Source organism: Siniperca chuatsi, linkage group LG11 (assembly GCF_020085105.1).
Source record: "Siniperca chuatsi isolate FFG_IHB_CAS linkage group LG11, ASM2008510v1, whole genome shotgun sequence".
Classification (NCBI taxonomy): domain Eukaryota; kingdom Metazoa; phylum Chordata; class Actinopteri; order Centrarchiformes; family Sinipercidae; genus Siniperca; species Siniperca chuatsi.
In genome coordinates, this window is record NC_058052.1 from 9,206,127 (window position 1) to 9,229,494 (window position 23,368).

Below are 23,368 nucleotides of genomic sequence, written 5' to 3' on the forward strand. Positions count from 1 at the left end.
CATTGTGTTTCATCTTGTTTTTATTACAAAATGTCTGTACAACAAAACAAAAATGCACAAAATAACCATTTCTTTCAACGACAAGGTGAAAACCACAAAATATGTCCAATAAAACCCCTTTTTAAAATAATATTTCTGAAAAACCACCAGATATTATGGGGGGAATTGAATGTCTTTAACCTGTAATTTTCTTATGGAAACAGGCCTGCAGGATGACATGACATTATGTACAGCAACAGACCAGAGAACATGGAGCATGAAAATTACCTCTTGCCAGTGAATAACTGAACAGCAGTCAGCTTGTGTACTTTATCTGCTGTCAAATTCTCTTTGACTCCAATCCAGCCTACACTCAATCAGCTAATTCTGTAGAAATGAGTCAAAAATCTCACTCTTTGGGCACAGCAGAGGATTGTATGACCAAAGTCATGTGAGGTGGTCTGGAAATAAGTAAATCCTACATTTCCCCTTGCCTTGCAGTGATTTATAAATCAGCCATGGAAAAAGAGGCACTATGGTGCAGAAAGAAGGCCCTTTCTAATAACTCTTAACGATTGCTGAGGTACATACCCAGATTGCAGTCAGCTAGGGTCTTACAGTTCTAGTTAAAGGTGTATATTAACATTTTAAAGCACCTAAAGTCACTTTTCCAAATCGAGATTGTTGTTCTTACAAAAATATTCATACTCATTACTGTTGTAATATTACAGCATTGAGACTGCAATGAAAACAAGTGCTTCCCTACAAGGAAACACTAATGCTTTGATTGCAGTATTGAAATGGAACTGCCAAGTCTATACAGTGTCTCATTAAAACAAGAGATTTGTGTCCAATGCCCCTGACTCAAGTCAGTAGTAGCATCACATAATTAAAGTTCTGCAGTCTAGTGGAGGCAAATCAGAGCGACAGGTTTACAATGGATCGCTTTTTAAAACAAATTAGACAACAAAGTTCATTTTTTTATCTGCTGTCATGAAAACCTGTTTGGCACTCTCAGGTTTGTTACCCATAGAAGGATCAAATCAACTATTTAAAAATAAATGCCACAAACTTAAATATCACTTCACTCACTGAGGATAGTAACTGTGCGTGACAGTTCAGTTTTGAAAATGTCAATTGTATTTCTGTGTGAACACAGATGAAAATATAAATGGCATTTTGCTTAAGGCTGAGGTAAAGAAAATAATTTCCATCAGATTGTCATAATTTTAACAATTTCTACACTCAAGAAAGTGCCAGATCAGGGCTTCATTAGGAAACCTCACTCACAGAACTGATGTCACACTGAATGAACATGCCATCGGCTCACTGAAATCTTCCCAGCTAAGGTAAAGAATATTTTAACAGTAAACCATAAATATCTTATGTTTTACATTTTGTGACCCAGCTACTTGATCCTGTTTGAGGGACAGTCCTACAAATGTCACAAATCAAAAAATATAGAAAAACATCCAGCGTTCCTTCTCCATCTTGTAGCGATAACTCCCAACAGCATGACAGTATATCAACATATGATGGCATATTAAATTAATTTACATATACATGTAAATCATTAATTTTCTTTATGCAAATCATTTTCATGTACATACAAAACCACTACGTAAAAAACAACTACATGCCGTTGCACAAACTAAACCAGGCTAAAAATACAAGTATCAATTTAGAAAAAAAAAATATATGTATAACTATGTACATTTCCAAATGTCTCTTTTTTTTAAGTCAATAAGCGTCTCCCCGCCCATTTACAAACACCAGATATGCTCGCACACACAGACACACGCTTGTGCACAAGTTGCTCACACTGGAACATTCAGACAAACAAATGTCTCTTTGGCTGGTGTGAAGCTGTGGCACCTTGCAGTGTGTGTGTACATGTAAATTACACATTTGCAAAGAAACACACGCACACACAAAAAAATAACACCATCTAACGGCATAGAAAATAGGTTCCGATGATGGATGTAGTGATATATTTCCTATGCATTTGCGACTATATATATATATATATATATATATATTTATATACCAAAAAGATACTGTATAAGGGTCAGCCACACACATGCCCTTGAGTGCGTGTATATATATGTACTTTAAAGTCACATTCAGAAGTGTAATGTGAAACTCTGTAGGAAGGCATCAATAAATAGACGTCTGTCTGTGTGTGTCCCTGGGTCAGCCATGTTAAACATCTGTCAGTCGCTCTTTGAGTTCTGTGCTGTGTCCAGGTTGACCACCTGGAGCTCCGTCAGGTTACTGCTGCTGCCGCTCGATTGCTGGCCAATCACCATCTGGAACACAACACAGCTACGTCAGAAGACAGTAAAGACAGCCAATCACATCACACAACACCTAGCACGGCTGGAAATCCTGCTACGCTGCATGCTGTTTATCATGGAGTGGTGTAATACTGTAATAGATGCTTCTGTAATATTTAAGTTATTTTTTCTATGAAATCATGTTCTGTAGAGTGCAATTTAGACTATTAGGATAGATGTTTTTTTTTGTTTTTGTTTTTTTTAAAAAGAGCACACCAAACATAATCTGAAGTTTTATAGGATCTTTCCAGTTGCATATAATCAAAATATCAATTTACATAAATTAATTCCCCTCTGAACTTTATAAAGTAAATTCAAAAAAATTCTAGTTCTGATTTTCATGCACTGCTACAGTGGTGTTTTGTTAAGTCTATTGCATGTGTATTTTGCTGAAAAATCACAGGTAAAAACAAGCTGCCAGCTGATCATTCACATTCATACAAAGAGGCAACAGGTGACAACCCTGTGGCCTCTGTGTGCCAGTGCTCTGTTAGGATGCATTAGTGCGGTCACGTGGCATGCTGGTTGCATAGGGAATATGAGAGTTTCACTTGTAAAATGCAGATCTTGCCGTACTGGGTGTAGCTGCACCGCTGAGACGGGGATCTGCACCGTGCCTGGAGGTGCTGTGAGGAACACCTGAGGGACAGCACCTGGGAAAAACATAAATAGACATGGTTTTTCATCGGCAAACTCTCTAACATTATGTGTATTTGAATTTATTTACAATTAATCCACATTTGTCACCCAGTAAAAGATGTGTGTGTGTGTGTTCGGCCTGTTCAGCATCTCACCTGGGTCTTGGGCCTGTGTGTGTGACACCTGCATGGCTGAGGTGCCCTGGGAGAAGGCGTTGAGCACCGCCAGCCCCCCATCAGTCAGCCCCGGCGTGGAGGCGTACATCACTGTGTGGGGGCTGGGGTACATCATGTGACCCGCCACAGACGTTGGCACTGACGAGGTGACGATGGTTGCTGGGAGACTCACCGTCGCTGGAAGGAGAGCACGGGCGGGAGGAGGAGGGAGAGAAAGCACATGTCACACTGAGGGCAAGAGGTGTGTACACATGTTGGCCAGCAGATGGCGCTTAGCGTCTATTTAAATTCAACTGCTAATTCCTACTTACACAGTGAGTAGTGGCACAATAACACTGTCCTCCAGGACACAACTCATTCCAACAGGAGCAGAATGAAAAACAAAACAGTGCAAGCAAGACAAATACAACACAATGTCATTTTAAAGGATTTTCTTGTAAAAATCTAATGTCAAGTTGCAAGTGGGACAGCAACGCACAAGAGGACCCTATTCCCACTCAATGAGATGCTGAATATTTGTATTTTTAGGCCAAACTACAATTATGATGGTGGGTTTGTACACAAGTGAAACTTCATAAATGCTACTGTATGTCATTAGTACATGAAGTTTGGATACTGCACTTGAAATTTTCCAGTAACCTTTTTCCACCATCTGAAGCACCAATGTGCATTTTTTTTTTAAAAAAGGAGCTGGTTCTCTTAAAAAACAAACAAAAAATCTCTTCCGGGGAGGTGTTTAGGAAACTTTAATCCGGCCTGAAGGAGACAGGACAACAGGAGACACACACCCGTCTTTCTTCAGAAAGGGGATTTGACCTACCCGTGGAGTTTGATGAGGTGTGGGACATTTCGGGGCTGCTGTCGCTGTTGGAGGTGGATTGGGTGTTGTGGACCTGGATAGCCTGGAGCTGCTGGGGAACCCCCGCTCCTGGAGACACACAGAGGGAATACAGCCACTACAGTAAGTCATCAAACACCCCACACAGGGAATAGTAGTTGCAGTAGGAGTATGGGGAGTGGCATATGGCAGCACTGGTAGTACTATTAGCTGAGGTGGAAGGCGTCGTTAGCATTAGTAATCCTAGCATTAGGTGCGTGATTATTGGTCATAGCAGAAGAAGTAGCATTAGCAGTACTAGCAGCAGCAGATTTATGATGATATGATTATTAGTATAAGCAGGCACAGTCGTGGCAGCATGCAGAGCAGGTCACCTGTGAGGGAGACAGCAGCAGGGAAACGGAAGACAGCCTGCTGTCCCTGCTGTGGCTGCGGGGCGGTGGCCAGGGCCTGACCATGCTGCCCCTGGAGGGCCAGGGAGTGCTGCTGCAGCTGGCTCAGAGGAATGGTGGGGGTGCCTGGGGGGAGAGGAGTGCCTGCTGGAGGGGCACACACACACACACACACGGGGGAATAAGACTAAATGCGAAAGGATAGTACAGTTTGAAAAAGTGCTAATAACTTATTCAGCCAGAGTACCTTTCTACAAATGCCTACAACCTTCAGTTGGCCAAAACTTATATAAAATGGCAACAGATGTGCCCCTGTTTAGCTCGGGATGCAAGGTTCACAAAAATGTTTTTTTTTCCATTTATTGATGTTCTATTCAATCAAAACAAACAATCCATCTAATTCTAGATAATTGGCTAGATAACATGACTGCTGCGCAACAAAGCAAGCAGCAATACCAGTGATTTTAATTTTAAGTAAGAGATATTAGTTGCTACTACTAGGTCCCCTGTGGAGGTTTCTTGTAAACAAACAAAAGTTATGTTTACTCTCTGGGTTTCTCATCAGAACACATTGTGTGTAACATTGAGCTCTCACCAACATGTTGAGTGCATTTTCTTCCTCAAAAACATTTGCAAAGCCACTTTTCTAAATATTTAAAATTGTGCATGGTTTACATCCATGTTTACATGAACATTCATCCATGTGTTCTTCCTTTGCTTTGTTGGCGGGTTACCGACACCACTGTCAATCAGCGGAATAGCCTGAAACAGACAGCAGGATGTGAATCGTGCTGCCTGTTGTGTGCACCCTTGTCCATGTGCACAATATAAACAAAACGGGGACCCACTTGCTTCCTAGAGCTACTAATGGTCAAAAACTCCACTCCAGTCCACTACTTTTAAGTGTAACACTGTAAAAAAAAAAATAACGCTAATGTTCAATAACATGGTTGCTAAATCAAGTGACACATACTGTATTAAGTGGTGATTTAAGTGGTTGGCTAGCACAATGACATTTTAGTTTACTTTAAAGCACTCAAACACATGTGTTCAAGTAATTTCTAAGAGAACATGAATCTGATCATGATCAGATTTGCAGATCATGAATCTGCAAATCTGTTAACATATAATATTTAAATACTTCCTAACTGATGAAGTAAGATGTGAGCCCTTTTGTGAACCCCAATTTCTTTTCAAACGTTGCATGATGTTTCTTTCTTAAAAAAAATAAATAAATAAAAAAAATAAAAAAACGACATGTCTCCTTTCAGAATATGACTCTGGAGTTACACCCTCACATTTGGTCATATGCTCCATAGACAATTGCTGCAGTAAAGTGGGCAGACCCTGTCAAGCTGTCAACTGAGGAGGTTTTGGTGTGGGAGGGTGTGTTGTTCCACCTGGCACTGCTGCTATTTGCCAGACAGGTGGTGAAGAGGAGAGAGGGCGTGAGCAAGCAGAAGAGAGGGAGAGGGTGGAAAGAGAGGGAGGGTGAGAGAGAAGGTTGCAGAAGGAAGAGAAAGATAGAGAAAGAAGAGGGGGGAGGCAGAGACACTGCCTGGCTGTCCTTTTAGCTGTCAGTCAAAACAACATACAGGACCCATTAGTGGGTCTATCTGTTCAGCTGTGGCAGAGCGCAGACAACCAACACACTGCAACAACTAGCTACTGCCATTACTGCCAGTGCCTGGAAAATACAACACTGACAAGCACTGGGCCTGTTCAGCTTCACAGTTAAAACATAGACTCTTGTCTACATGATAACAACAACAACATACACCGTAGAAGAGGTTGCACCATCAGCATTTCAGTGTCAACCAGCCTTTTCAAATTGCTCATGTCATGGACAAATAAATGTTCCAGAGCACTGAGCTTCTTTTACAGATGAGATAATATGAATTTATCGTGAAATTCAAATATTTGTCATGTCTTTGGGGGAATAGTGACCTCTTGGCGTCCCCAGGTCCCACTTCGAGACCCACAGATGTAGAGCCAGTATTTCTCAGCACACACACACACACAATGAAAAGGGAGTGTAATGAATAATTACTGTGGAAAGCCAATTTAGAAACACTTTAGGGATCCCCAAATCAGAGCCTGCTGCCCTTAAATCCTCATCGAGTTGATGCGGTAGAGATCCCCTGTGTTTCAGAGTGTGTCTGTGAAGTCCCCCTTAATGAAGGGTCATGTCTAGTTCAGGACCACTCTGTCACAAAGCTCCGGCTCCACAAAGTACACCTCAATTATAATTTCAGCACAAGCCACCGATCCTTCATTGAATATTCATGACTAATTAAGGGCTGTGTTCGTCAGTCCTCATTGCCAGGTCTATTGTGTCCCTCTCACCTAATTATTCCTGTCCCCAAGTGACAGTCAAAGGCAGGCCCAGTCGCCAATAGACATGGCTTCCCTGGATACTGGGGGCTTTGTAAAACCCAAGGGTGTTGAGTGTTGGCGACTGGCTATGAAAGGCTGTTGTGTGATGTAAACAGCTCGAAGACAGAGAGGAACGACCACTGGCTGAGGTCATGGCTCAGTGCCATTCAAATTCTAATCAGCTAATAAGCTAGACAACACGGTGACATTAACAAAACATAAAGGCCTGCAGAAGTGTCAATTTGATTCTAAAGGATGAGGTTAAGACAAACAAACCATAAAGAAAATAAAAAATGTTACAGCTCTGGATGTTGCGGTAAAGACACCCCATGTTTTCCTCTCCTACATACCGGGCATGAAAGTGAAACCGCTGGGCAGCTGCATGACCCCCGTGGAGGCGGCGGTCTTGAGGACGGTACCGTTGGCGCTGACGTTACTGCTGGCCGAGACCGGCGCCAGGTAGTTGGTGATGGGAAACGAAGGTCCACTGCTCACCTGCATGGTGGTGGAGGTGGTGGGTACTGTGGACTGGGCACTGCTGGTAGTGCCTGGTAGGCTGGCTACCGTGAACGTCGGCTTCAGTGTATCCTGTGGGAGAAAGCAAACACTGTGAGTAGGGAGACAGGGGACAGTCATTTGATTAAATTAAATTAGTATTGGATTCTGTTAAGGGAGAAGAAGACTGAGTTGAAGAACTGAGTGACTTGCAAGAGATAGTTTATAAAAAAAATAATGGTGAAAATCGAAGCAGCAGAAGTTGAGATATCTACAATACTAGGTTTGAAACGTCTCATCCCTAGTATGGGTCTAAAAAACACTGGCTCCTACAATTCCCATAATGCAACTCAATAGTGTCTTTTCAGGCCTTCGCTAACTATTAAATGCCAATGTCCTTTAATCCCCACATCTACAGTTTGTAAAACTTTCTGTTAAGAATTTGAATTCTCAATCCAAATCCAAGATAACCCCGATGACATCATCATCGGTTATCTTGGTGAGTGAACTGAACTTGATGTGTAAAATTGCTTAAAAGAGTGCCCCTTTAAAAAGGTTTTATTTTTAACTACCTGGAAGTTAGTAGCTAGTATTTCAAACTGATGCACTAGTACTTGCTCTCCTCTGCTATAACCCATTTATTCCACTGACTGCAAAAGCAACATCAGAAGAGTTTCATATGAGGACACCTAAAACAACACCATTAATGGGGCTTTTCCTCTTTAAGCAGCTGAAAGCAGGGTAGGCAGGAGGAGGAGGCTTTAATACTTATACACTGTAGTATTTTCAGGGATCAATGGATGGGTGACAAAAACCAGAGTGGGATTTAATAGACTGAGGGCAAATGGCCTAAACAAGGTAGAGAAACAGGCTGGGACCCCTTTAATTGCATCCATATGTAAAATACTAAGCAGTGCAAGGAGCGTTTCTCTGAGCTGTGCCATTCTTAAGTCTTAAAAGAGCAATAAGTTGCATTTAAGTTGGAGAAAGAATCTCCCAGTTGTCAACACTAAATGTAGGAAATCAAATCCTATTAAAATGCTACTCCGGAATACATAATGCCCACGAGGGAAAAAGATATATAAAATCATACCAGTTGTGTAGGAACATAACTGTGTACAAACATCCTTTCTGCACTCATTTTGTTGAGTTACTATGACAACTGACCATAACCAACATGACATCTGAGTAAAAAGCGTAGAAATCAGGCAGATGAGACGCTCACATAACCATAAGATCAAAGGAGATGAGACGTAGCATTGTATCGTACGCTAATGGGATCCATTGAACAGCAGAGCAGGATGTGTTGGTGAGTGGGCTGCATGATAAGAGCAGGATAGGCGTAGGCCGGGACTATAAAGCACATCTAAACCTACCATGCCTGTTTCTACACACTTACACAAACACTTATCACTTGATACTAATAATCTGTAATAGTAGAATGGCAATAAGCCTACACATTGGAAGGCATGTAAGAGTATGCATTTTCCTGTGGGTTCAATGTTCTTTGAGGGTTTGATTAAAACATAGATACAGAGACGTTGCTGAGACACATCAATAGAGGCAGAATATTCTCTACTGGTTTATGTTAATAAGGAGTGTGATCACAAGCAGGGAAACAATGGGAAATGTGGCAAGGCAAGAGGAAGGGTCCTTCAAGAATGAATGGGAGCTGCAAGTCCAACAAGCATACATATGCTGTGTCCCAGTTCAATAACTTGATCTTCTGATTCTCCACATACTTAAGAGTACAGATTGTCAGAATTCAAAGGCTCCTCCAAATGTGGCCAAGAAATAAAGCTTTCTTTTCCCCGAATTTGGAGGAGGACACAACCAGTCTGTCCTTTGCAGTCCTCAGTATCCCATAGTGCATTGTGAACTCTTCAATCCCTGGTTCGAGGGTCCGGCCAGGGACCTTTGGTGAATGTCATCGTAGTAGTCATGGTTATCATAGTTTAATAGTCAGGGGAGTACAACTCTGTGAAAACAGCTGTATAATGTCCTCCAAGAAAATAGATAACCCTGATGATGTCATCAGACCCTGATGATGCACAGATAACCCTGATGATGGGCTTGAGCTTTGAGACTGCGATTTTTTAAACAGAAAGTCTGTGTTACAAACTGAAGGTGTGGAGTTTGAAAGACGTGGGCAGGGAAGGTATAGTAAAAATAAGATGCTGTTTGCATTATGGGAACTGTAGGATATGGTCTTATAGGGGCTTGACCCATACTAGTGACTAAAAGTCTACTACTTGGCCTTTCTGCTGGTTTGATTTTGACGATTCCTTTTAAAATCTGTCTCTTCTGACTCTCCCAACTTCATAGAAGTGCAATACTTAATCACGAGTACCCCTTTAATAACTGGGCGATGCAGAGAGTTGTCCATCATGTATTGAAGTGAAATCCCGCACTATAAACTCTAGTACCATGGAGTTTGGGAACCCAGTTTCCTCAGTGGTATTTACACTTTGTCAACCAATTGAGGGCAAGTTCCTGGTGACAAACTTAGAAATATTTGATGTTACAAGTTGAAAACCATTCGAGGCTAAACCATATTATTTGGCGAGAAGGCGCAGGCTCAGCCTAGACATCAGGTCCTCCGAAGGAAATACCTTTACAGGCCTTGTCCTTTGGAGGATCCAGCCTCGGAATAGGGACAAAGCGTTTGTGTCATAGCATGCACTCTACACAGTGCAGCAGTACAGAACAGATGAGGTGAGTGAATAATACAGGTTTAGTATCTGGAAACACAGCCATGTGTCACAATAGGCTTACAACGAGCAAGCAAGTGACTGTGGTGTGTTGCTGCCTATAAGTCTTAAATTCTGAAAAGGCACATTCATTATTAATAACAAAAGGTAGTGTAGAAGCAGGCTAGGCCAACCTCTCTTAGCAAAGCACTATTGGTTTTTATATGTGACTGATTACATGGGTGAGAGGTGGAGGATCCAGCATGGACTCCACTGATAAGGCCGTCCAGCCACACATTACCATGCAAACATGTAGCTGGAGCTACTGTAAGGATTGACTCCCAGTCCCAGCCACATTACAGTCTGCTCACACCTTAATATTAAAGATAATCTGCTAGTATGGCTCACTGCAATGACTAAACAAAAGTTTTTCTTATAATTATTTTTATTTGCCGAGTTAAAAACTCAGAGGATTAACAAATAATCAAGGGTGTTGCAGTTAACTCAGTCTTCTGGGCCTCATGACGTACAGATGGCTAAGCAGGTGGTGTCTTATACAAGACTGAATCCACATGAGTATACAAAACCAATACTACACTGTGCTGAGAAGTTAGTTAGTTGGTCTGCAGCTCAGTTCCAGGGCCTGCTGAGGGGCTCTGACAGTCCAAGGTCCTTTAGTTAAACAGCAGCTGGAAAGTCAAAAGGGGGAGGGCCACATAGAGGACTCAGTTGTTCTGCCCTTTCAACCAAAAAGGAAAACTGAACAATAACGATCCATCATCCATCCACTGAAAATCTATGGCCTGTCTGTTACCACGTCTTCAATTTCCTCGGAGACTTTCCAATTTTGGAAAGGTAATAGTTTCATTAATGTTTACTAAAACTAAACAAGACAAATGGTAATAACTCACTCTACATTAGTGTAGGGGTTACAGATATTACTGTACGTCATGACAACTGGTAAAAAAAAAAAAAAAAAAAAATCTTTAAGATGAGAACTCAGAACAAAAATCAAGCCATCAGTTCTACTTGATATTGGAGATAGTATGTCAAGAAAGCTAACAGTTTGTTTTTTGTGTTTCTCTTTTTTCTCTTACAAGGTCTGAACCGGTCTGAACTGGGGCTAACTAATGTCACAGGTCTTGTCCTTGCCCACTTTCTTAAATTACTTATTTCTTGTCTTTTTTCCTTCTCTTTCATTTCTTTTGTACTGTCCGTAGTACAAAATGTACAATTGTGGCAGGATGAATGAAACAAGTGACCAATCTGATAACTTGTAATGTCAAAACCTGCAATAAAGTAATAAAAAAAAGAAAGCTAACAGTGGTGTGGTAGCAAGTAGCACTTTTAGCCACAGTAGTAGCAGAGAGTGTGTGTTGGTGTGTGGCAAGCAAATCAGTGTCAGACCTGTGTGAGGTTCGGGACAGGGGACAGGGGACAGGGGACAGGGGACAGGATAGGGGCGAGAGTGCAAACAGCTGAGGGTACAGACAGCTGGCGGGAAACCTGAGCTTCTCTGAGGGGGAATTAACCCTCTCCAGGCCAGCTGAGGCAGCAGGAGGCCATGTGTAAAGACAGCCGCCATCTGACTGTTGGGAGTTCTCACCATTGGGGCCATACAAGAACAACTGAATTTCTGTAACCGACCGAGATGCTTCACCTCGTACTATTTATTTTTAAAAATTAAAATAAATTATAAGATAACATGGCTCACTAAAAAGGGACAAGGTCACTTTGCTCCAGCTTTTCTATATTACACTGCTCAGTGAAAAAAATAAATGGCTGCTCTTGCTTTGCCGTCAGGTCTCTACCCAGATCCAACAAGGACAGAGTTTGGCTTCAGAAAGTGTAAGCTGATTGATCATCCAGGTTTTAACCTATGTGGTAATCTAAGAGTCTAGTCAAACTGCCAATATCCCTGTGACCTACATAGAGAGCTTCACCTGACCTACTGCTTTGTTTCACCATCTCCATGCGTCTCCTGTTCAACTGGCCGGTCTATAAACAGCAATGGCTTTTAGTTCAGAGTCAAGGGAATGCATAGTAAACATAGGTCACAGTGGTGTGATATATTCTTTCAGACCAGAAGTGAGAGCAGTGTGATGTAGCCAAAGCCTCAGCACTGTCATTTCCTCCTTAAGTCCTGTCCATCTCCTGCTCATTCTAATACACTTATATACAGATACATCATACCATCATTCCATCACTAAAAATGGCCCCCTCTACTGCAATATTCAAAACGTACAGGAAGTCTCAATAGTTTATATATAATACAATATATTAGAGCTGAGACAATTAGTTGATTAATCAGTTGTTCTTAATTTGCAGCTATTTGGATAATGAAAGTCTTATTTAAAGCAAAAGTGCCAAACTTTAACTAGTTCTAGCTTCTTAATTGGGAGGATTTGCTGCTTTTCTTTGTCTTATGTTATATTAAACTGAATATTTTTTGTGTAAGTTAAAGACATCACCTTAGGTTCTGGGAAGTAGTGATGAGTAAATAATTCTATATTACTCCATACTTCATTCTACTTGAGGATACTAGTTGAATTATGGCCATAACATTTTTTTATAAGACTGAAAGCAAATGGTGAAGAGATTTTCTTTCACAAATACAAAAGTTAGTTTGAATTTAAATTTTAAGTTGTATACCAGATTCCCTTTTTACCATTTGTTTTCAAATCAACCTCACTACTGCTCTCCTCACTTTGGGGAAAAAAAAAAAAAAAAAAAACAACAACGAGGGCCCAACCTGGGGAAATGCGCCACTTAATATAATGAGGTACCATAATGTAACAAATAAAGTCACAATTTATAGTCAAGCAAATGGAGGGCTGAGTTGTCTGGAATAAGCAATGAATCCTCTGTACTCAGACTGCGCAGCCACTGAGAGCACCCTCCATAACATGCTAAGTAATCCATTTTTCAAGAGAGGGACAATATTTTACACAAGTAACAGAGAGATCTCAAGTATAATACATTCTGCCCCTCCTATATCCACGATGAACATATGAGAAATCCTAATATAAAAAAGGATCAGGAGACAGAACTCAAGAAAAGCAAATCATGAGAGACACCAGCAATCTTATATACACACTCACTCTTTGGTTAGGTGGTGGTGCTGCCAAATTTCCAAGTTTTTCTGTGTTCTTGGGGGTTCTATATATGGTAAAAGAGTAAAAGCCTCCACTGCCCTCCTTACATTCAAAGACATCATACGAAAGACCCTGTTTTAAAGGACGAGGAAATGAGAGAGTAATTAAAAAGAGAAGGACACAAATGATTCCCTATTCTTGAGAGATTAATCATTCCAAATTAAAGGTGACAACTGGCAGGCTAGGCCAGTGTTGGTTGGAGAGCCCATTGTGCAGTTTACTGGTGCCTGGTCCTCGTCTAATCTCCCATTTGCTGGCTCCCATCTCCCAGTCTGTCACCCTGCCAGCAACATGGAATTTGCAGCTCCATTTGGGACTGCTAAAAAAGGCAAGGCAGCCCAAGTGGAGGAGGTGCAGCCAATGGCGGCTGACCTGTCCAGTTGCTTGCTGTAAAATGAGGGGGTGGAAGAGGGGGTTGGGGGGACATAACGTTGCTTTCCTCCCTTCTAACGCAGCCAACATGCTGCTCTTCCTCTGACACCACCACCTCTCTCTTCATGCAGTCTGTTTAATAGCAGCCTTGTGATAAGAGCACCTATCTGAGTAAATTAACTTTCCATTATCCCAGTGATTCTCTCGTGTCACCTACTTCAAGACACTGCTCTGCCCCAACAGCAGCATTTAGACCGGAAGACAGAAGACAATTGCAAAAAGCGAAATACTTGAATCTTTTCAAGTATGGGTCCTCATTTAAGACCATGAATTAATTATCAAATAACTTTCATTTCTCTAGGGAGACTAGTTTAAATTCATACACATTTATATGCGTGCAATATGTTGAATAAAGAGGCTGTCAAGTCGGTCGTCTAAACAGCCACAATGCAGGGAAAACAAACATGTCAGCTGTTGGTTGAGACAGTGGCCTCAGTCTGGAAGTTTTCAGTGGCAAAGACAATGTGATCTGTCCTAACGAGCAGAGCATCAAATAAACTTCAGCAGGATTACAACAGCAATAGCACTGACAGCCAGAGTAGCAGGGAAGAGAGAGAGAGAAAGAGAGAGAAAGAGAGAGAGAGAGAGAGAGAGAGAGAGAAAGAGAGAAAGAGAGAGAGAGAAAGAGAGAGAGAGAAAGAGAGAGAGAGAGAGAGAGAGAGAGAAAGAGAGAAAGAAAGAGAGAGAGAGAGAGAGAAAGAGAGAAAATGAGGGAGGGAAGAGGAGGGGAAAACCAGAGGAGACTTTGATACTGAGAAATCTATCCTAAGCTAGATCCTCTACACAAACATGAGTTGTGGGATTTGCCATCCCATTCCAAAAATAACCCAAAAAGCATAAAAACATCTGTACTGCAGGCATGTCTGATATTAAGATGCAGCCACAGAAGCCGTAAACAATCCAAAGATCTGCTGGGGGATGCAACAATAATGACAAATTTTTCCCTTGACCTACCTCATTCACCACTACGTCAGACATTGCATTTCCCAGAATGCCTTTCTACAGCTCTTAGAGAACAGTGTTGAACTTGTTGCCTTCGGCTGTTGGTTTTACGTACTTAATGTGTGCTCAGAGAGCAATAGCAATAGAAAAGCCAGGGTTTACCAGACCAAGTGAGTCACGCACCTTAAACCTAATGTCTTATCATCTACACACTGCATTCTGTTCCACTAAAGACACACACTCTCTCTCTCTCAAGAGTAATACATTGATTCTTCATTCTGATACAAGTCTCTCACTGCTAAATTACATCATGCAAGCTCGGTTTTCAGTACCAGATTTAGGTCTGGTGGCATTGACCCAAGAATCAGTTCAGCCCAGCTAGACATGCATCAGACCAATCAGCAGATGATGAGATGATGATGATAATAATGTGACTCACAGCCTTTTCAAAGTCTCAAATTTTAACAAGCACTCACACAAAGCTATCGACTATGAAAGCAAGAAGTTGTGGGGTGATACGAAGCATGGTCTTTGAAACGGCATGACCCATTACTCGCCTTAAAAATGTATCTAGAGACTAATTTTGGTCACTAGCTCAGCAGAAATTTGATAACATTTCCAGAGCAGCCGGCATGTGTTTTCACACTGACGTTCAGAAGGAAACTGTCAATTGTTTATTGGACAGCCTATGTGAAATTCATCCATGATGTTACATGTTGAATATTGTGGGATGGCTTTGTTAGGCTTTTATTTTGGTAGACTAGCACCAAAACATTTAATATTTATTAAAGATGCACAGATCCAATCCACCAGAATGGTATCGGCACCGATACTGACATTATTAAGCAGATTGAATATTGGCTGATCCACATTAAATACTTCATTGTGTGTTTTAGTTATCATTTACATTCCTTCAGTCACGGTGGGCTACTGACTCAATTTATATGCTAGGTATAGGATCGTCACTCTGTATTGGCAGATACCCTGAGTTTAGGTATCATAATCAGTAACGGCAGAGAAAATGTTGGATTGGTGGATCTCTAATAAAACATTTTAAACCACTGAAAAATTCTACGTCAATCAAACGCCACTATACCAGTGCTTGGGCCCATTTTCCATGATAAGAAAAAAAAAGTACACAACTAAATAACAAAAAAGGATGCAAAGTTACATCACCAATTGCTGTTGATATTTTAAAATCTTTCCATTTCTCAGGAGTTTTCTTTGAATGCAGCGAGAGTAATATAGGGAACACATTTTTTACACCAGAATTTCTAGTGTCACGTGATTTTATGAGCAATGCTTACAGCACTAAATCACGTCTCACTTATCTTCTAAGCCTCTCTCTTTTGCTTCTCCAAAATCTCCTCCACTTCCCCCGCCAGCCTCTGAACTGTTTAGACTAGCTTGGACTGTATGTATGACATACTATCTTAATGAATAGTGTCCAGACGCTGCAGAGGTGCACGCAGCGACCTCAGACCTACTGCACAGAAACGATCCCTCGAAATCGAGGCCTCCGTATCCACCTGCCATGTCCTAACCATAACAGCGCTGACACGGATCAAACAGTGACCATTTGTAGCGTGTCCATCTGTGAGCGGTGGTCACAGGGCCAATGCTGGTCTCCCACACTCATAATTGCAGCGGGGAAAGCGGCAGCCACCTAAATAGATGTCACATGAAACTGGACGTAAAATATCGCTCAAATGTTTCTATTCCACCTGCTCATATCTACATCCATACCTCTCCTCCATATCACTAAATGAGTGGGGGGGGGGGGGAAATCACAGGACTCCAAAGACAGCTGCAGCTTATAAGGAATGTGAGGGGCCTCAGCCAAGAGAACAGGCAGGGAAACCATACCATATATGGCAACAGAGGCAGAATCTAATTTTTATCAATGAGCAGAGCGGGCATGAGAGTGGCTTAACATGCAAAGGTTGATCTCCCATCCTTGACGGTGTATGGTACGTGTTAGTGCCTTGTGAAAACAGCACGCAGGCAAACAGGCCTGGAAGTGTCCGTCTTCAGGGGGGCGTACTTAAGCCGTGTAAACAGTGGAGAGAATTTCGGCTTCCAGCACGTGATTGCACCAAGGTGTGGAGAGTCAAGCGATAAATTCATCAGCAGACACACTTAACTTCAAAATCTCAAAGACCCGAAGTTTAAGAACACTTGCAGTACTGCAGTGGGAAATTTTTAAAAAAGTGGGCTTTTCATTAGGGATGAGAATAGGTCATGCAACCAACTAATTATTATGGAGGATTTCAGAGTAGAAATGCATCTTTTATCATTTATCTTATCATTTTCATCCTAAACTCAATATATTTCTGTCATGGCAATTTTTAGAAGGTTAACAAGTTTGAAAACTGCACAAAACGTGTGATATTCTGTTATTCTCAGAAGTTCTGTTTAACCGTCTGTTTCATCCATGAAGACAAGACAGCTCCATCCCAAAATCAAAGATAAACACCAAAGTCCTCCATATAGCAGGCTGCATGTTTCTCATCCTAACACAACCCAGACCTGCTATGATTTATCTTTCAGAGTGTTACGAGGCTTTCCTGGAGGAGAGGTCAGAAAGGTAAAGTGTAGACAGCTCCCTTTAGTAAGTGGGATAATACTCTACATATTATCTGGCTCTCCCTTCAGTCTAGAGCTCTTTGAACTACTGAGACTTTTTGGTTTAATTAAAAAAAAAAAGAAAAAAAAAAGACTTTGTGCTCAGAACCAAACCACAAGCCCAAAACAGAGGCCTCACATATAACAGGCAAAAGTTCAAAACTGTGTTTACAATAGGACAAAGATTATTTTCCACAACTGCTAGTGGGTTTGATTTATTTGCTCTCCTCGTGTGCTTATCTAGCCTTTTTTGGAGAGATTTCCCACTATATCCATTAATGACTCTGTATGGTGCTTTATCAGTTCTTAAAAAAAAAAAAAAAATTATTAGCACTGCAATTCATGTCTCCATTAGAAAGCAAGCAGTCAGTGAGTCACAAAGACTTCAACACGAGTACCATTGTTGCTGAAAGCAGGGGAAATGGGTTGTGGGGAAAGTTACAGCGTTCAATTTTGGGGATTCACAGCTGCGGCCTCACTACGATCTTCGCAAAACAGGTGGAGTGTATTCTTAAATTTCTGTCTTGACCACCTGGAGAACCGGCCTACAACAGCTGACCTTTCCACTTTTTGATTCTCACCTTTGTGTCGCCCATGCTCTCCGACTCAGACACCTGGTAGGTGAGGTCCGTCTCCTCAAAGCCCGTGGCACTCATGCGCTGGTCCATGGAGGGGTCAGAGCGTGGTGGCGAGTCCGGCGAGTTGAGGCATGTTTGGATCAGGGCTTTGCCCGTTTCACTTGTGATCATGGGTTGGAGTTTACGGGTCGCAAAAGTGTAGACGTGACCCGTTTCACTGGCCACAAGCAGCAGAACCTGGGTTCCCGTCAGGGTGGAGAGTTCATAGGCCTTGGAAAGAGACAGAAGAAAATTCAAGTATCTGACAGAGAGGACAGGCTAAGAGTCAGGCTAGAATTCAAACATCAGAAAAAGATATAGTTCACCAAATTGGGGCTTGGATTACCTTCATCTCATAGACAAAGTAATCTCTACTAGAAAGGTAATATAAGAGATTCCAAAGGTGAACATCTGGGGGAAAAAATAAAAATAACCTAGCCAAGAAAACAGTAGAATCTAAAAAATAACCCTGTAGTGAACTCTGATGTATAGCACAAATGAAGCTAAAATAACATGAGATAAGACTCCCAGAATAGAGTGTGTGATATAGCTGAGACTGATTGCAGCAGGGAACTGGCTTGCATGGGCAGGGGGAGTAGTAGTAACCCAGTCTTGACGAAGGACATGAGGACTCATTCTAAACACGCTGTGAAACCTGAGGCCGCCATCGCCGTCTGCCGCCTCGTCATTCATTATACAGCATGCAGACACTCACATTCAAACTAGCCGCTGTAAAGGAAAAGCACAATGAGATTCAACTCCATCCGACACACACACACACACACACACACAACCAAATACACACCTAGGCTGCACTCAGAGTGAACTCCTGAGAACGCCTTTTTATCTAAATGAGTCATAAGTTATGTGGAGGATGCTTTTGGAGCTGTGAAGGCACAGTGCCATTACCATCACCTTGGTGAACACAGTACAGACAGAGATGCTGATAGATGTGCCATTGTAAGCTGGAGTGCAATACTCCGTCAGGCAGAGCAAGGAGGAGGAGACGAATCACATTCAAATTTAAAAGGATTTTATTGAGCTGATATAAAACCATGCATTCACGCTGGTCTACTCCATCACACTCTAACACAGTGTTCATTATGGGCCGTATCAGTCCAAGCCTCGATATCTGGGCGCATGCTGAAGCTGATCGTATCATTGCCTTTTGTGTGCAATAATATGATGACAGAGCACAGAAAGGCTAATGACGACCAGCTGCTGCTATAGTGGCTCAATGCTACACCGCACTTGTTTCACCCGAGCGCTTCAAACCTTAATTATGTTAAGGTTTTTGGTGTGTGTGTGTGTGTGTGTGTGTGTGTGTGTGTGTGTGTGTGTGTGTGTGTGTGTATTGAAGAACAGTGTTAAAAAAGGATTCTCTGGCTGGTTGTACAATTCACCTACAACTACACTGCTCCAGTCATCCTCTTCCACTAACATCTCCCCTGACTGACTCTGCAGCAGCTACAGAGGGGTCTCGAACAACAGAACCCGATGTTTGGCCGACATCCAAGGCAGAAAAGGACTAATTTGTCAACTTAAGTGTGCTAGGTGGCAGCACAAACTAGACCTACAAAATGCTTTAATAAGTTTCCTTGCTCTGCTGATTTTCTCATAAATATTCATGACGGCAGGCTGTTATTGGTTCCTCTGTCACACAAAACATCCTAGTCAAGCCTATATATCAAATAAAGAAGGAACATAAGTTATACAAACACGGACATATGTAGTTGTGTAATTCATCTGAAGATGTCACCTTGGGCTGTGGGAAATTGTGGCTGACTGCAACTAATGATGATTTTTTGGAATAATCCTTCAATTTTTCTAATTGCTTGTTTTGTCTGACCAACTGTCCAATACACTATATTTAAAAATGATATAAAAAAAAACAAAACAACAAAAACCAGCAAGTCTTCACATTAAAGAGCTGGAGCCAGTGAATGTTTAACAAACAATGAATCAATCATCCACATTTTTGCTGAATAATAATAATAATAATAATATCTATCAATCTACTACTCAATTAATTTACTAATTGTTTCAGCACTAGACATGATAGCAGGAAAAGCCCAGGTGTAAATAATATTGATAATGGCTGCATTCCATCTAGGTGAGCCAGTTTCAGAGCCCCGGTATTGTGCATTTTGGCTGGGCTTATTGAGGCAACTAAATGGAATGGAGCCACAATTTATGTTATTAGTAACACCGGTGCTTTTCCTGCTAGGACAAGTCAAAATGTCTGCCGTGAAAACAGCCCAGTGAGCATGGTTAAAGAAAGAGCAAAAATGAAGACATGCCCTTTACTGGAGAAATAATGGGAACCACCAAAAAAAAAGAAAAAAAAGAACCACAAGTATTAACTGAGTGGCGCAAATTGAGGCGTCAAGTCGTATTGTGAAATAGTTTACATGCATGTAACCTAAAGCATAAATGGGACGACAACAAAAAGGCAATGCTTCAATATGAAACTAGGCTCATACTAGAAACCAGTTTGAGACCAGTCTACTATGAATCTTCCCACTCCACCCACCTGTCAATTTCTGTGATGGCTGACATAGTGTAGGCAACATTTTCAAAAATCTCCATCCGCACAGTGTGTCAAATAGTGTTCATGCTGCCAAGAGCCTACATAAAGACACCTCAGTTTCCACGACAACAGTTTGGGATAATAAAAAGAGGAATACAGCAGAGTACACAGTACAGCCACTTCAAAGTAACATGAGGACAAATGAAAACTCTTGTACTTCAATAAAGCATGGCTTACAAGTGTTTAAAGTCCTAACGAAAAATGGCCATTTCTACAGCAAAACAACTGCTGTGCTTCTGGTCACCAGCTGACCTTGTCTCCAAATAATTAACTTTAGAAAATTCCACATAGCAATACTTTATCATAGCTGTGGATTTCCAGTGAAATACAGCTTTGGTACTAAACATAGTAAAACAGTAATGGAGGCAATTCTCACTACCATGGAGCAACTTCTGTCATCTTTAATGTCAACTGCTAATGTGCCAGATCCAACTAACAAAACTGAAACCAAGACAAGTCATCACTGGATGAGGCTGAACGCTTGTATCAAAACGTACAATGCATGCACAGACAATCCCCAGCGTCTCTCTTCTGTTTGAGTGCTCTTTGACTGTCCTCTGATCTGTTTCCCTGGGGTATAGTCAGCTGTTGGCACCTACAGGCCCGCTGCTGCTCACCACCGCATGGCTGCCGCCTGCAAGCAAACGCCTGCTTCACAGTGGCAGAGAGAACAGCCTGTGCACTGAGGGCCACTGATGGGAACGACTTCCAACAGTTCTAGGCCTGTCTGTCTGTCTGTGTATGAAGGTGTATGGGTATGTGTGGATGAATGAGTGTCAGTTTATCTGGAAATCTGTGTGTGTGTGTCTGTCAGGCCTTGTGTGTGTGTCTGTCAGGCCTTGTGTGTGTGTGTGTGTGTGTGTGTGTTAGCTGGGGTGGGCATGGTCATAAATAGAATTGTCATTTGCTCAAGTCTATTTCAAACCCATTGCCTATCATGAATGTTCTGACTTCCTTACATCCATGAGTCAGTTTGTGATACAGTTGTTTGTTTTTTATAAGAAAGAAATTGATATTAGATTTACTGCAAGTCAACTGCCTCTAGATATAATGTAGGCCCACTACTGACAACATTTCATGTCTTTATTGTGGTTTAGAATTACCAATGCAGCACTTTCCCAGTGGTGTTATGATTGTACAGGTTATTAACCTCATTGTTACTTCCATGAATGAATGAATGAATGAATACATATCACTCACTCATATATATATATATATATATATATATATATATATATATATATATATATATATATCAAGCAACATCTGAGTGACACTCAAATCAAATGTTATTGTAGCTGGATGAGATCCAAATCACCTGACTCACCTTTTTCATAATACCCGTCTTCCTCTTGCTGAAAGTGGTGTAACGTCTCAACTTGTTGTCAATAAATTCCATCTTTATCTTGACGCGACCACGTGTCTTCTTCCCCGGCTTTGCCCCGGCGACCCCTCCGGGCACCATGCCGTAACCTCCGGGAGGTACTCCCACCTCCTGCCCCGTCACCGCTGCCTCCATCTCCGCTCTCTCCCGCTTCACCCCTCTCCTGCTGTCCCCGAGTGAACCCACTGGGTCATCATCGTCTCCGGAGTCCGAGTCATTATCCGAGCCGCTGCACAGAGGAGCACTCTCTCTGTCCGGGTCGAACCTGGTTCCTTGAGCCAACACAACTGCCGTGTTTAACCCCACCATGTTGCCCTGGATGGCGGTCTGCAGTGGGGTCACCCCGGTACCGTTCCCCGGTCTCACACCTCTTGGACCCCCTGGACCGTTAGCCCCCAGCATCCCGACGGCGCCTCTTTCCCCCTGTCGCCCGGCAGCACCGACGCTCTCGCTGACACCCGGTAAAGCTTGCCCTGTTCTGACCAAAACGGGACGGATCCCGCTGCCGACAACCCCCGAACCGTGTCCTGTGGTACCTCTGCCTGAAGCTGACCCGTTTCCAGATGGTGCCGATCCAACCCGGCTCGGTAACATTCTATTTACTGGACCGAGTCTCTAAACGCCAGCCAAACAAGCTGGAGTGCGTTGTTTCGTAAAGGACTGATAAGACGCAAACACGCCTGGGCAACAAAATGTAAACAAACCAGGTCAGTTTATGGTTTGGAGACTCCAGGAAATTACCGAGACAAACTTTCGAAAGTGATGCTGCCCCCAAGACCCTTCAACCCCGGCTCAGTTTGGTTCACCCTCCTCCTCTATTTCCAAAACTCGGAGCACTTTCTCAAAAAGGAAAACGCGAAGAGCGCCCTCGATATCGCTCCGCCATGTCACGTAGTCCGCATTGTGAACCGAAAATAACGCTAGAGTCGGCCTGTTAGCATCCATATGCTCATTTCTACCCGCACCAATAACGCAATATTTATCTCTTCATGGTTCAGGGACATATAAAAACATCTCATTTTAGAACAGCATTTACGACAGCGGAGTGATATTACAACACAGGAACTACGTCCCTCCTTATAAAGAGATACAATGTTTCCTTATTTGGTGCTGTCTCTCCTTATTTGGTGAGTCACAGCGTCGCCTATCGATTGGCTGAGGATTATCTGAGTAGCGCTCGCATTGGTCAACAAGGCATGCTCATTGGAATAAATACCAAAATGGTTGCGCTACCGACAACGTCACCGCGGACAGACAGAGGCACCAAAATAACAAAACAAACTTTTTATTCCCCACAGGTTGTACTATGTCATACCACAAACATTTTTCCCCCCACAAAGTGTTTATGCCAGGATATCTCTTTATTTAGCCTATCTGTGTTGGCTTAACGACTTGAACTGATTCTGTCAGAGGAATTGCTTTTTGAGTTCAGATGAGATTTCGTACAGTATTGTATTACTGTTGGTGGATATATATACGTTTAGATAAATTCAGGCAGTCAGATGTGCAATAGGCGACTTCAGGTCCCAAATTATTACAACACATGTATAGGTTCTTATTTTATTTTTGTTCGTGTATTGTATACTCATCTCTTCCCCCCCAAAAAAAATATAGTAGAATATACTCTCCTATACACACTAATTACCTTGAAGACTAGGCCTGCATCACACTAACTTTGACAAGAATTGCAACACCACTGTTC

The 23,368-nt window shown here is 42.1% G+C and overlaps 1 protein-coding gene across 4 annotated transcripts; it reads right to left on the reverse strand.

Moving 5' to 3' along the window:
• Nucleotides 1-2: 2 nt before the first annotated feature.
• On the reverse strand, nt 3-22,680 carry srfb (serum response factor b). 4 transcript variants are annotated; one of them, XM_044214471.1, is made up of 8 exons: nt 21,610-22,680; nt 17,657-17,923; nt 7,087-7,324; nt 4,343-4,504; nt 3,951-4,058; nt 3,110-3,307; nt 2,892-2,968; nt 3-2,288 (listed from the first exon to the last, which is right to left on the reverse strand). In XM_044214471.1, exons 1-8 carry the CDS (start codon nt 22,258-22,260, stop codon nt 2,193-2,195), a joined length of 1,797 nt encoding a protein of 598 aa, XP_044070406.1. In that variant the 5' UTR covers nt 22,261-22,680; the 3' UTR covers nt 3-2,192. The 4 variants fall into 4 exon arrangements, with proteins under 4 accessions (XP_044070406.1, XP_044070408.1, XP_044070405.1 ...); XM_044214473.1 differs by having other exon boundaries at nt 2,867-2,968; nt 4,343-4,507; XM_044214470.1 differs by having other exon boundaries at nt 4,343-4,507; nt 21,610-22,677.
• Between the last annotated feature and the right edge of the window lie 688 nt (nt 22,681-23,368).